Raw genomic sequence first — 14,655 nt, forward strand, 5'->3', positions numbered from 1 at the left:
TGTGTGCATTGAATTTATTTAATACACGAGTTTCACAATTTGAGTTGAATTACTGAAATGAACTTTTCCACGACATTATAATTTATTGAGATGCACCTGTACATGAAATACGTTTACGTTGAAGTACTAAAATTACTAAAAGCAAATCAAATAAATTATGGGATTTTTATGGCAAAGCTTATTGATGTAATGATTATATTTTCATTGCCCCCTTATGAGACCACTGCAGTTGTTTTCCAATGCAAAAACATCTGCAAGTTGAACTTTCACATACATTTCCCACTTACAAGCACAAAAATTCTTCTTCTTAAGAAAAGACAGCTCACGGTATCCATTGGTTTAATTGAAAATGAATCAGCCGGACAGGGAAGGCATCCCATCCCATTCTATCCTGCACCAATGAGATGATCCATTATGAGTGCACTTAAAATCTGTTCAAGCTTACAGGCCTGTTCACTTTTGCTCATATTTCTGCTCTAACACAGCTTTTAAGTGTTAAAATATATGCATGTGATTGTTGATTGAACTCACATAACATGGTAAAAAACTCAAATGACTAAAATCAAATAAGAAACAAGAAAACAAAAACTAATAAAAATAGAACTTTTTTTTATAAAAAGTTCTAATATTTAAACTAAACATATAAAAATGGAATCTAACTCAAAATAGTAATAAATACAACAAAAGCATATTAAAAATAGTGAAATAACACTGTAGGCAGCCTATCTCACTTTCATTGTTTGGAAAAGAGCAGCGTGGAGATTCTGCAAAATATCTCTTTTTTTGTTCCACAGTAGAAAGCAAGTCATTCAATTTGAAATGTCATGAAGGTGAGTAAATATTGACATTTTCATGATTTGGATGAACTATTCCTCGTTTCCTCTAGGTATTTATATCACCGAAGATGGAAAGCATCTATTTGTTTTTGTTGAAGGCAATGTCATGCTAGCATCATCTCAACAACACCGCAAAGAAGTAAAACGCACATAAAGGACACCACCAATTTCCCAACTCAAACCACTGTGAACAATGGGGAAAGGCTATTACATCAGCAAACATCTGGCCACTGCAGCCATGGTGCTGGCCGCAATAGCCTTGGTGACCATCATTGCATTATCAGTGGTTTATAATCGCGAAAAGTCCAAAAACGCAGCAAAATTCACTAACGCAACTACATCGCCAGTAACTCCCACCCCGAAGACTTCCAACGAACCCTGGGACAAATACAGACTGCCTGATACTCTGTCTCCAGAGTACTACAATGTGACTCTTTGGCCCCGTTTGGTGAAGAACGTCAATGGGATGTATATTTTCACTGGGATCTCTGGAGTGATGTTTACTTGTGTGAAGAAGACAGACCTGATATTAATTCACTCCAACAAGCTGAACTTGACTCTGTTTAAGGGGCACCATGCAAAACTCATGGGTCAGAGTGGCGTAACGGCTCCGGCCATAAAGACAACCTGGTTTCAGACGGAAAAACAGTACCTGGTGATTCAACTGGAGGGAAAACTGAAGCCTGGCAAGTCCTACTGGCTCTACACCGAGTTCACAGGAGAGCTCGCTGATGATCTGGAGGGTTTCTACAGGAGTGAATACATGGAAGATGGGGAAAAAAAGTGAGAAGTTGTTTTAGGAAGCAATTCAATTTCCCCAAAAAGTACATAGATACTAAAGCAGCTAAAAATGTCAGAATGTCATTCCATTAGACACAAAATGTCAAACCACGTGGCATCAGCAAACAGATGAAACATCTGCTAGAGATTTCCTCTGAACTAACTTCGCTTTTCTGAGCCATTTCTGCAATTGCTTCTAAGCAACTGCTTTTAAAGATCAGTGGATGTATGAAGTCAGTTCCCTAGTAGACAAACCACAAGTGTACTTCCATTCATGTTCAGCAACCAGAAAATGTCACGAAACTTCATATGCGCATTAATTTTGAACAGCATATACACTACTGTTCAAATGTTTGGGGTCAGTACTATTTTTTGAAATAAATATTTGCAAGGATGCATCAAATCAACCAAAAGTGTCAGGAAACCCTAGTAAAAAAAAGGTAGTGTATTTAAAATACATTTATTTCATACGAAGTATAGTTCAAATCTATTAAAATAGACTTATTTGGAGTACTACTTGTGCACAATTCACATTTCGTAATACTGCATGATCTTTGAATAAGATCAGTCTTTTAATGCAAGATATTTAAAGTGTAACTGAAGCATACTGAAACAATAATAAAATAAAGTTTCACTTTAGCACAATCAAATATTGTTCAGTATATCTTTAGTTGGACTTCATCTCTACTTCTGCACAATTAATGTGCATCAAGTACAAAATTAGTTGTTTCAATCTATCAGACTTTAAGCATATCAGTTTAGTATCCTACAAAAGTACAATTGTAGCGTATTTTTATTAAGCACATAAATATTTAAATGTATTTGTAGTATACTTAACATAAATGTATTTCAAATACATTTTAGTATATTTATTTTTCATAGGGAACACATGTATAATGTTACAATATGAATGCTATTAATGTTATTTCAAACACATGCTGCCCTTTTGAAATTTCTGCTCATCAAATAATACTGAAAAAAAAAAGGATTAAGATTTCCACAAAAATATTGAGAAGGACAACTGTTTTCAACACTGATAATTATATATATATTCAACGATTCTGTGTTTTTCTGTCAATATGGGGTGCTGTGTGTACATTAATGAGGAAAAAAAAATAACTTAAATGATTTTAGCAAATGGCTGCAATATAACAAAGAGTGAAAAATTTAAGGGGGTCTGAATACTTTCCGTACCCACTGTATATGTTTCTTAAGCATCAAATTAACAGGATCATGTGACACTGAAAATTCAGCTATCCATCACAGGAAAAAATTACATTTTAAAATATATATTAAATATAAAACAGTTATTTTAAATTGTAATAATATTTCACAATATTACTATTTTAACTCCACACTAAACTTCTGAATGGTAATATATGTGTTTTATCATTTCAAAATCTAACACACATTTGTTTCTGAAATGTGTTGCTTAATAAGTGCACTTGTGCTATATTTCTTAACAAAATAATTGCCACTTGGTTTGATATTTTTATAATGCAATTAAATCAAGACATGTGACTTATGTTACTAAAAATTATTTATTTGATGTTGTTCCTTTCAATCTTAGAAAAACATTGTAGATCATTTAAATTTAGAAATATGACATGAATTGCTCTTGTGTTTTGCAGAATTATTGCCATCACTCAGATGCAGGCCACTTACGCTAGAAAAGCTTTCCCATGTTTCGATGAACCTGGCATGAAAGCTGTGTTTCATATCACTCTCATCCATGACCTGGAAACAACAGCACTGTCAAACAGCCAAGAAATTAGTAAGACAAACGAATTACTTTGTATTTGTGCTCAATGAAAGACCAAATCTGTATGTGCTGCCCTAAACAAGCTGCAGCAAAAAGGGTTTTCAGGCCCATTTGAGATTGTAGGATTCAATTGTTGTCACCTGTCAATTTTACTATAAAATTTGCAAAAGTTTCACCCTCCAAAACATCATTTACTTCATTTAAATATATATATAAAAAACATTATTAACTTAAAATTGGAATACATTAACTAAAAACAATCAATTAAGAATAAAATTAACCAAAATTACAACAAATGAACAATAAATAATTATAAACATACATTACATTTTTCATAAAATGTTTTCAGCTTTTTTTCATGTTTTAGTTTATTTTCTCCCTCTTAGACCACAAGAGGGCCCCATAACTGTCTAATTAACTGTCTTTTAGTGTATTTAAAAATGCAAAGAGCCCGCACTTATCTAGAAACGGCCTGTTTTCTTTTCTTTTTATCATGGAAGTTAAAGGGAACTGGGTGTGTAAAGATCACGAAATAAAACACCATAAAATATCATTAAAAAAAGTCTAAGAATTGTGCTCTATACGCCAAGCCTTCTGAAGCCACATATAGCTTTGTATCATATACCACAAAAATTGGTGAATAGACACCATATTTGATCTGAGAGCTGCTGCAGTGAGGATGGTTTTCAATGAATAAGGACTTCAATTTCAGTCTATTACAACAACAAAAAAGTACAGCTTCAGATGATTAAAAAAATAAAAAATAGAGCAGGATATTCAAAAATTCACCATCTGTAACCATGGAAGAGAGAGTTGTGGGTTTAGAACAACATGAAAGTGATATTCGTTTGCATGTATTGTGTGGTTTTTGAGTCATAGTCTGCGAGTTTTTGTGACATTCGACAGCATCTGTCCTCCTGATGTTGCCATTAATTTCAGCTGTGTTTGTTTTCCACGCAGTCATTCCCTCAACTGCTATCAGCTTCAAATCTAATCTTGACTATCTGAACATGAGCAAAGCAGGCAAACTTTTGCCTCAAATCATGTTTTGCTTGCAGGGCCAATTTCAAATCAAAACAGCGTTTCTGTATCCTATTAGTTGAACCCTGTCGAGATTTTCTAACATATCCCTCTTAAAAATGCTTTTCAATTGCAAAACGAAATGCTGTGGACTGTAGGCCAGTGATATATGGAATTAGCCACTTACTCAATATATTGACTTCCAATAATGCTGAATTTAAATGTAAATGGCAAATTCATAAATGTAAATAATTCTATTCAAACTAATTTAATTACTTGCATTTTCATAAATAGCTCTAATTGTAATTCCTTATTTTTTCATCTTAGAAACAGAAAATGTCATCATCGATGAAACGGCAGTTACCAGAACGATATTTGGACCCACAAAGAAGATGTCAACGTATCTCGTCGCGTTTGTTGTCAGTGATTTTAAGTACATCAGTGCTAAAGACAAGAAGGGAGTTTTGGTAGGGCCTCTGCACCAATTTATAAATCTAAGCTTTATGAAGAGGAATATGGTATAGATGTGAAGTTACAGTATATGAAAACTACTTGTTTGGCTTGTCAAAGGTAAGAATATGGGCAAGAAAAAAGGCCATTGAAGACGGGCAAGGCGACTATGCGCTCAAAATCACTCAGCCAATACTGGAGTTCTTTGAGAAATATTACAACACTAGCTATCCGCTTTCTAAGTCAGGTACGACCAGCTTCATTCATGATAAAAAATAAAACCGTTTCCCTTCAAAGCGCAGTAGAATAAGCAGTTATCCTCCTGTTTTCTTAGACCAGATTGCATTGCCTGACTTTAACTCAGGAGCCATGGAAAACTGGGGTCTTGTCACTTACAGAGAGACGGCTCTTCTATACGATCCACGGACGTCTGCCAATGGCAACAAGCAGAGGATTGCGACTGTTGTTTCTCACGAGCTGGCTCACATGGTACGTCTAGGCCCTGTAAAGGGGACTCGGAGTACTTTTTGCTTCGCACAGTTTGCCATGTGATTTATGTGTCTTCCAGTGGTTTGGAAACCTCGTGACGCTGAAATGGTGGAATGACCTCTGGCTGAACGAGGGGTTCGCTTCATACGTGGAGTATCTGGGCGCTGATTATGCTGAGCCCAACTGGAACATGGTAAGAACATCATTCAGAGGATTTTTGTGAAACAGTCCCTGTCTTTTAAATAATTTTAAGATGACCACTAGATAATTAACCTCTCACACTATGCCTCAATCATCAAGGCACTTACACTGTGTAGAAAAACGTGCCTGTATTTAAAGTTGAAGTGTGTATGTACTTTCTCTATTCCAATTTATTGAACAGAAACAACTAAAGGTAATCTTTTCACTAGATGCTTTCAAAACATCGGTCTGCTTGTTTAAGCAAAGGCTTGGCTGGTTGGAAGCAGATAGTCCTGCTGGTGGATGCTGTAACTACACCACCCAGACCAAACAGTATCTTTCTCCCTTGATGGTCATTTAGAAATAGCCATGTATTCTGACAAAATCAAGTTTTGTTTGCAAGCAACATACAAAAAGCGCCTATTTACTTTAACACGTTCTTGGTGAACCTGAAACATTCATTCATTAATTAATTAATTCATTCGGCAACGGGTTTGGGAAACCTGGGGAATTTATAAATGAATGAATGAACGAATAAGGTCAAATGAGTTCTTGGTGAACCTGATTTATTTATTTATTTATATTTATTTATTTATTTCTGACACACAAGTACTTAGTAAACTTGAAAAATATATGAAATAAAATATTTATTCATTTATTTATTTATAAGGCAAACACGCTTTTGGTAAATAACATATTTATTTAATTAAATGAAAAAATGAATGAATGAATGAATGAATGAATGAATAGATGAATAAATAATGAAAATTTCAAGTTTGCCAAAAACTTGTTTGCCTTGTAAAGAAATAAATAAATACATACATATCTTATTTAATATATTTTCAAGTTTACTAAGAACTTGTTTACCTTCTAAATAAATAAATGAATAAATAAATATATTATTTCATATATTTTTCAAGTTTACTAAGAACTTGTTTGCCTTCTAAATAAATAAATAAATAGGTACTTTTTCATAAATGTTTCAGGTTTACCATATGCCCTGAAAACAAACAAACAAACAAACTTGGTAAACCTGGAAACATTAATTATTTTTGCAGTTCCGTTTATAGCCACTAGTGGTGCAGAAGTTACACACTTCACCTTTGAGAGAGAGGATGATGTGTTGTTGCATGTTGTTGTTCAGCTAAATGTATTGAAGAGACACACCTTGTAACATGTAATTGACAATCAACTCTGTCCCTCGCCAGAAAGACCAGACCATTCTGTACGACCTGCAAAGAGCGTTTGCTGTGGATAGCTTGACTTCCTCTCACCCCCTCTCCCAAAAGAAGGAAGAGGTCAACACACCCTCAGAAATCAGCGAAATGTTCAACACCATATCCTACAGCAAGGTATAAAAATCTACTGCATTATCATGACAACAACTTAACAGTGCCTAAAGAAACAATAAGAACAATCTAGCAACTGGATAGCAATGGACTAGCATTCATTCTAAATACTTAGAACATTGTAACAACCATGTTTTGGATCTTTAGTTTGGGTTTCAGCTTGAACACTGATATTGTGGAATTGCGAAAGGCCACCACTCTAAAGAGGTTGCAAATAAAGTCATAAAGCAGTCAGGGTAGTTTCAGTCCAGTCAGAGATAAATGCATTTCATATGTTTGTCATTACAGGGAGCTGCAGTGCTTAAAATGCTCTCTGAATTCCTGACAGAGCCGGTGTTTGCCAAAGGACTTGGTGTAAGCCTTACTGTACTCTCCTGTTTTTGAACAAGTTCCAGAGTTCATGCAACTTTCGTGCCGTATTTCATGACCTGATAGTACAGTTGTGTTGTTCTTCTCCCGCAGAACTATCTGAAGCAGTTTGCTTTTGGAAGCTCAGTGCATTCAGATCTCTGGGACCACCTTCAAAAGGTGGGCTGTTTAACTGCTTGAGATTTATATGTGGTAAATGATGGGCAATTGCAAGTTATTTAAGTTAGAATTGCATGATATAAAGTCATAATTGTGTGTTATAAAATCAGAATTGCGAGATATAAACTCGCAATTGTAAGAAAATAGTATTTTCCCTTAGAATTGGACTTTACAACTCATAATTGTGAGTTTATATCTCACAATTCAGAAAAAGTCAGAATTGCAAGAAATAAGTTTATATCTCACAATTTTTCTCACAATTGCGAGTTTATATCTTGCAAATCTAAGAAAAAAAAAAGAGAATTGCAAGATAAAATGTTCGCAATTCATCGCAATTCTGATGTTTTTTCTCGCAATTTCAAGTTTACATCTCACAATTCTGACTTTATAATTTGCAAGTGTGAGTTTATATCTCACAATGCTGAGAAAAAATTCTGAATAGCAAAAAAGTCCATTTATATCTCACAATTCTGACTATAATTTGCAATTGTGAGTTCATATCTCACAATGCTGAGAAAAAGTCAGAATTGCATGAAAAAGTCAGTTTATATCTCGCAATTCTGATGTTTTTCTCACAATTGAGTTTATATCTCGCGATTCTGACGTTATAATTTGCAATTGCGAGTTTATATCTCTTAAAGTCAGAACTGTGAGATATAAACTCGCAATTGTACGAAAATTGTATTTTTTTCCTTCAGAATTGGACTTTATTTCTCGCAATTATGAGTTTATATCTCACAATACTGAGAAAAAAGTCTTTTTCGGAGAAAAGGTTTTTTTATTGCAATTGCGAGTTATATAATAAATAAAAAAAATTAAAATAAAACATAAGAAATAAAACTTTCTTTAACTTGATTGTTAATAAAGAAAATGATACTTGAGTCATGTTGTAGTTACATAGTTGACTAGTTAAATGCAAAAAAAAAGAAAGAAAAAATTGAAATCGTAAATCAGTCAAAAATCGAGCCCTAATATGCGGTGTAGTAAACACTGTAAAACTTTAAGGAACTGTTCATTTTCACTTCTCAACCAGGCAGTAGATCAAACTCCAGGAGTGAAACTACCGTATAGTGTTCATGAGATCATGAACCGCTGGATACTACAGATGGGTTTCCCAGTAATCACTGTTGACACTCGAACAGGGAACGTCAGCCAAAAGCACTTTCTTCTAGAGCCTGACGCAGTGGTAGATAGGAAATCTGAATACAAGTATGTTGTCAAACACCATCATTGTAATATAACATTTACAGATCCTCTGAAAACCCTTCTTATAAGTCTAACTGCTGTGTTAAACCTCAGTTATGAATGGTTTGTACCCATCAAATGGATGAAGAAACACCAGGTGCAGGACCAGCTGTGGCTTCTGCAGAAATCAGGTGCATTAAACCTTGTTAAGTCACTTTATACTTTTCATCTACCTCAAGATCTTGCAACAGGTCTTGCACACTCTTGCTCAGCCAATAAAATCGCAGGTCACTCGGTTCTTAAAGTTATGGGTCTCTGCACTCCGCATTTGGCCAATCTGTAGCAGGCAAAGAGTCAAATCGTTATTCTACAGGGGGCTAGAGATGCATGAAATCCTGGATTTTGGAAATTTGATTTGTTTTTAGAAGACAAGGGAGTGAAGCTTACAAAACTATTCTGGCTCGAGAGAAAGCTTTGAGTGCATGCATTTGCTTTTACATTTACTGAAGACCAACAGAAAAGTGTTTGACCATGTAAAACTGGTCGTCACAATGCCAGGATTGTTGCTTGGTGGTTGTCTATTGGCCCAAGTATAAAGATGCATGCATTAATTTTGTCTTTGCACTGCCAGTACTGTAACTTATTGTCAAATGAAATGTTTTCTCCTTGCATGGAGATACTGTATAAAATATGACCTTATTTTATCTGCTCTAAGCTCTACACAAACCCATGAAAGTCAGCAAAAATGAATGGGTGCTGGCCAACCTCCATGTGTCGGGATACTTCAGAGTGAACTACGACCTTGGGAACTGGGAGCGACTTCTTAGCCAACTGAAGTCCGATCACCAGGTCCTCCATGAAAATTATGAGAAAGAACAGTCTCAAAAGGGCCAAAAAGACGTATAAACAATATTTTAATGTCTTTTCTTTATATAGGTGATACCTGTGGTAAACAGAGCTCAGATTCTGGATGATGCATTTAATCTGGCAAGGTGAGAGTTATTGCACATTGCATGTACACCACCACTCAAAAGTTTGTGATGTTTTTTTAAAAGAAATCAATACTTTTATTTAGCTAGGGTGCATTAGATCAATCAAAAGTGACAGTAAAGACATTTATAATGTTACAAAAAAGCAAATAAATGCTGTTCTTTCTCTTCCTGAAACAAACAAACAAAAAATGTATTACGTTTTCCACAAAAATATTAAGCAGTACAACTGTTTTCAACATTGATAATGATAAGAAATGTTGAAAAAATAAGTAATGGCTGCTGAAAATTCAGCTTTGCTAACACAGGAATGAATTACATTTTAAAATAGAAAACAGCTACTTTAAACTGTAATAATATTTCACAATATTATTGATTTTACTATATTTTTGATCAAATGCAGCCCTGGTGAGCAGAAGAGACTTCTTTAAAAATCATTAAAACATTATACCGACCCCATACATTTTTGAATGGTAATGGGTTCCCACTGTCTTGGAAAGGTATTTCATTTTGGCCTGGGAAAGTAATAAGAATGAATCAAATTACAAAAATTAGCTAAACTGATACAAGTTTTTATAGTTATTCTAGTTATGTGATGCTCAAAAATATTCCATTGGCTACAAATAGTTTTTGTGTTGAATACATCTTGCAAACCATGTTAGTGTGATTTGTCAGTGAATTAAGTCAGTTTTTTGCTATGAATCAGTTAAACTGATTCACAATTCAGTCTAAATCAGGGCTGCCCAAACGGTGTCCTGCAGAATTTAGCTCCAACTTGCCTCAACACATGTGCCTTTAAGTTTGTAGTATGCCTAGTAAGAGCTTGATTAGCTGGTTCAGTTGTGTTTAATTGGGGTTGGAGCTAAACTCTTCAGGACACCGGCCCTCCAGGACCGAGTTTGGACAGCCCTGGTCTAAATGATTAATGATTAAATCCGTCTGAATTAAAGTGATTTAAAAAAGTTTGTATCTATCCAGTCATTGAAAACAACTTAACAGGTCATGAAAAGTCAAGGAAATTCACTGGTAAAAAATGTGGATGACTGTATTCCATATGAAACTGTCTTTTTTTCCCCAGAGCATCCATTATAAACATAACGCTTGCTTTGAGAACAACTAAATATCTCTTGCATGAGCGGGAGTACATTCCATGGGAGGCGGCGCTTCGAAATCTGAACTATTTTTTCCAGTTGTTTGATCGCAGTGAAGTTTACGGTGCCATGCAGGTTGGTTAAATCTCATTTTTATAATCAAAACTGAAGTAAATCACATAGATTACAGAGACTGCTGTTTGTATTTATTTTAGGCTTATCTTAAGAAACAAGTCAAACCACTATTTGAATATTTTGGGATTATCAGCTCAAACTGGACAACAGTTGCCTCTGGCCACACTGATCAGTAAGGACAAATCTTTCATATGTCACATGCTTCCCAGACTCAATTTGCTTTGTTTAATAATAAGCTATTTTTTTGTCCTCAGGTTCACACAGATCATTGCGCTGTCTCTAGCCTGCAGCACCGGCGTGGAGGGATGCAGAGAACTAACCAGGAGCTGGTTCAAAAAATGGATGCAGAATCCTCATAACAATACGTGAGTGCAAACCTCAAAGGAAATTCAGCAATTTCCTATGTGGATGATTGTATACCATGTCTTAAGCAATTTAGAGATTAGTAACTTATATCACAAGTTCCTTTAAAGTGCCAGTTCTTCGAAATGTTGTTTTGTACAATATATGATGTTTTTGAGAAGTTTCAAGTGCTTGACACTCAATATCAGTGGAGGAAATGAAACTTAGTTTTATAAAGTGAACAAATTAATTTAATTATTACCTGATTTTTTTAAGAATAGTTTTTAATTCAGAGTGTGCTGAGATTCATCTTGTGTACAGTTAGTTAAACTTAAAGGTGGGGTAAGTGATTTCTGGTAGCCAATGTTGATATTTAAAATCACCAAAACAAACACGCCCCTACCCCAAAAGGGTCTCGCCCCTATTTTGATAGCTCCGCCCCACACATACGTACGCAACCCAGGCAACGATTATGACACACGAGCATATTCAAGCAAAAGCCAGCATATATTAGTTCTGTGAAACAAAGCAAAACCAATGTTACTCACCTATCGAGAAGAAACAAAGCAACCTCGGCGTCCGATCGTAGGCCTTCCCGCTTCTTGAGTTCTCTCCACCGCTGGAAAGATGATCCGATATTTACACGGGTCCTACTTCTTGCCTTATCGTAAGCCTACTTTTGTTCCGCAGACGTTTTCCTCTTTTGTTTTTTATCTGCCATCTCTATTTTTCTGTCGCTCGGCTCGGCTAATGTCCGTCCTGTGCACTGAATGCTCTCTCCTCCGCATCATGAGTAGACACACTTCTTACTGCTGATTGGCTACAAGTTTGTTTTGGTACTCGGCCCGACTCAGTTTTCTAAAGCGTTTTTGAAAAAATTCATACCCCACCTTTAAATGTTAAAGTCAAACACTACTCACAACTCAATTTACTTCCGTAATGTGATGCTGCATTTCAGAGTGAAACAAGATATTCAATGAGAAAACATGTAAATTGGTGAGTGTAAAAAATCAGTGTTAGATACCAGAATGCAGGCAGGCGATTTGAAGGGATGGGCTGAAAAGTGTGATTTGTAACATCATCTGAAAAGGAAAGTAATTTCAGAGTTACACCAGTTATTACATTTTGATAAAAGTTTACAAATTTTAACATATTTTAATACAGTGCACCAATATTGTGCACCATAAGATCAGAAACATACCTCTAATATTTTGATACAACTCTCTGATGTAGAATTAAAATATTAAAAATTAAAAAATATACATATTGCACATTGAATGTACAATACAATTTAAAGGTTTGAGTTTATTAAGACTTTTTAAAGAATTTATTAAGCAGCGATGCATTAATTTGGTCAAAAGTGACAGTAAAGACATCTAAATGCTGTTCTTTCGAACTTTCCATTCATCGAAAAAATCCTGAAAAATTATATCACAGTTTCAAAAAGAAAAAAACAGAAGCACAACTGTTTTCAGCATTGATAATAACTAGAATTGTTTCTTGAGCATATTCAGGAATAAATCATATTTTAAAATGTGTTTAAAAAACAGCTATTTTAAATAGTACAATATTTAATTTATTGGTGCTGCATTTATGATGAAATAAATAAATAAATAAAAAAAATTCCGTTCAGGATTCACCCTAACCTGAGGTCGACGGTGTACTGTGATGCCATCGCTGCAGGTGGTACAGAAGAGTGGAACTTTGGCTGGCAGATGTTCCAGAAGGCCACAGTCGCAGCTGAAGCTGTCAAACTGAGATCGGCTCTGGCATGCACCAAAGTGCCCTGGTTACTGAACAGGTAGCTCTGGGAAAGCATAAGGGTCAAAGACATGATGTCTGAAATAAATTCAATTTAAACCACTTATATTAACACTCAAGTTCTTAGAAACTTTCGAATGACGAACACATTTTTGGGGGTTATACCTAATAAACCTGAACAGAACTTACCTTGTATATCATGTTCTGATATTTTTAAGCATCCTAAATCATTTCCAGTTTTATCGTTTAAGACAACAAAATATCTTAACACAACGTATTTTTTTTCTCCAATATTAATATAGCTTAATATTCATATCCTTATTATGCAATATGCTTTTTTATGACAAGGTTATGGCAAAACACTTTTTTCTTCCAATTTTTTTAATTGTGGGACTTTTAATTGTACTTTTTAAGAGGGAATCACATTTTTATACTTAAAGCTCCATAAAACAAATATCAAAATAAATTTGAATTCAGAAATTCTAAACATGTTTATTATAGAAATTGTGTGTTCAAGTCACCACCTGTCTGAATTGCATTTCTAATGTATTTTTGAACCAGTTGTGTAGATGCATTGTAATACTCTAGGAACTGTGGAGTTTAACTTGTAAATTGTTTCATGTTTTAATAAGGTACCTGGAATACACTATGAACCCAGAAAAGATACGCAAACAGGACGCCACTTCTACCATTGGGTACATTGCCAGTAATATTATTGGACAACCTTTGGCATGGGATTTTGTCCGGGCAAACTGGGACTATTTCTTCAAATTGTAAGTATGCCAAATATCATAACACACACACACACAAAGAGAGAGAAAGAGAAAAATATGTAAAAGTACACACTTTTGGTATTACTCAACAGGTACGGCACTGGATCATTCACTTTCTCCAGACTGATTAGTGACGTCACCTATAGATTCTGCACACCATTTGAACTCAGTCAGGTACATGACCTTTGACCTTACAACCACACATCAAAAATCTATTGCATGCACTGTGAGAGGCTTATAAGACATAACCTGACTTAAGTGTGAAATCCTCGCTGTCTTTGTTCAGTTGAAACGCTTCCAAAAGGATAATGCTGAGACCGGATTCGGCTCGGGAACTCAAGCGCTGCAGCAGGCCATCGAGAAGACAACAGCCAAGATTAAGTGGCTGGCGGAGAACAAGGAACCGGTTCTTCAGTGGTTCCTCTCAGAATCAGCGTAAAACTCACATCTGTGTGCCGTGAGATCAGAGTAAGTTCAAGTATTACTTCAGTCATTTCAGCTGGATGCACTTAATGCCGAGTTCACACTGCACGATTTTCAAAGACGTCGCATCACTGTTGGTTTCACACTGAACGACTATCTGGGGTAGCATTCAGTTGTTGCAGTGTTCACACTGCACGATGGAACGACGACAGGTTACACACTGCATGACTTTACAATAGGAAGAATCGCCGACAGCTCTGTCTGGTGCAGGGTTGCCAGGTTTTCGCTACAAAACCCGCCCAATTACTACTCAAAACTAGCCTGAAAATAGCCCAATTGCTTTCGAGGGGGTCCCCCAGTAAAAATCGCGTTGGGGGTAAAATACACATTTTTTTGGCGGGGTGCTCCTGGTACAATTCACATTCCAGGGCCTAAATATCACGTTATTGAGGTCGCTTCAACCTGCTGACATAAAAAACAACCGGTGGCAATCGCGGATTTGGCAACACTGGTCCGCAAACTACGTTTCATATAACTCCTCCCCGAACTTCCCGCTGCCCTG

General features: G+C 35.6%; 1 protein-coding gene across 1 annotated transcript in view; it reads left to right on the forward strand.

Annotated features, from left to right (window-relative positions):
• anpepa (alanyl (membrane) aminopeptidase a) overlaps positions 1 to 14,655 on the forward strand; it is a 19,184-nt gene that overhangs the window by 1,035 nt on the left and 3,494 nt on the right. The window contains exons 3-22 of the mRNA XM_016468836.1: positions 887 to 1,619; positions 3,248 to 3,390; positions 4,726 to 4,865; positions 4,969 to 5,095; positions 5,183 to 5,337; positions 5,417 to 5,530; positions 6,726 to 6,869; positions 7,155 to 7,220; positions 7,329 to 7,394; positions 8,428 to 8,603; positions 8,694 to 8,770; positions 9,295 to 9,428; positions 9,516 to 9,571; positions 10,647 to 10,794; positions 10,875 to 10,966; positions 11,049 to 11,159; positions 12,770 to 12,937; positions 13,530 to 13,670; positions 13,763 to 13,844; positions 13,957 to 14,138. Of these exons, the coding sequence (XP_016324322.1) occupies positions 1,030 to 1,619; positions 3,248 to 3,390; positions 4,726 to 4,865; positions 4,969 to 5,095; positions 5,183 to 5,337; positions 5,417 to 5,530; positions 6,726 to 6,869; positions 7,155 to 7,220; positions 7,329 to 7,394; positions 8,428 to 8,603; positions 8,694 to 8,770; positions 9,295 to 9,428; positions 9,516 to 9,571; positions 10,647 to 10,794; positions 10,875 to 10,966; positions 11,049 to 11,159; positions 12,770 to 12,937; positions 13,530 to 13,670; positions 13,763 to 13,844; positions 13,957 to 14,109 (2,883 nt within the window). The 5' untranslated portion in view covers positions 887 to 1,029 and the 3' untranslated portion in view covers positions 14,110 to 14,138. The remainder of the gene's footprint in view (positions 1 to 886; positions 1,620 to 3,247; positions 3,391 to 4,725; positions 4,866 to 4,968; positions 5,096 to 5,182; positions 5,338 to 5,416; positions 5,531 to 6,725; positions 6,870 to 7,154; positions 7,221 to 7,328; positions 7,395 to 8,427; positions 8,604 to 8,693; positions 8,771 to 9,294; positions 9,429 to 9,515; positions 9,572 to 10,646; positions 10,795 to 10,874; positions 10,967 to 11,048; positions 11,160 to 12,769; positions 12,938 to 13,529; positions 13,671 to 13,762; positions 13,845 to 13,956; positions 14,139 to 14,655) is intronic.

Source organism: Sinocyclocheilus anshuiensis, unplaced genomic scaffold, assembly GCF_001515605.1.
Source record: "Sinocyclocheilus anshuiensis isolate Anshui unplaced genomic scaffold, SAMN03320099.WGS_v1.1 scaffold1093, whole genome shotgun sequence".
Taxonomy (NCBI): domain Eukaryota; kingdom Metazoa; phylum Chordata; class Actinopteri; order Cypriniformes; family Cyprinidae; genus Sinocyclocheilus; species Sinocyclocheilus anshuiensis.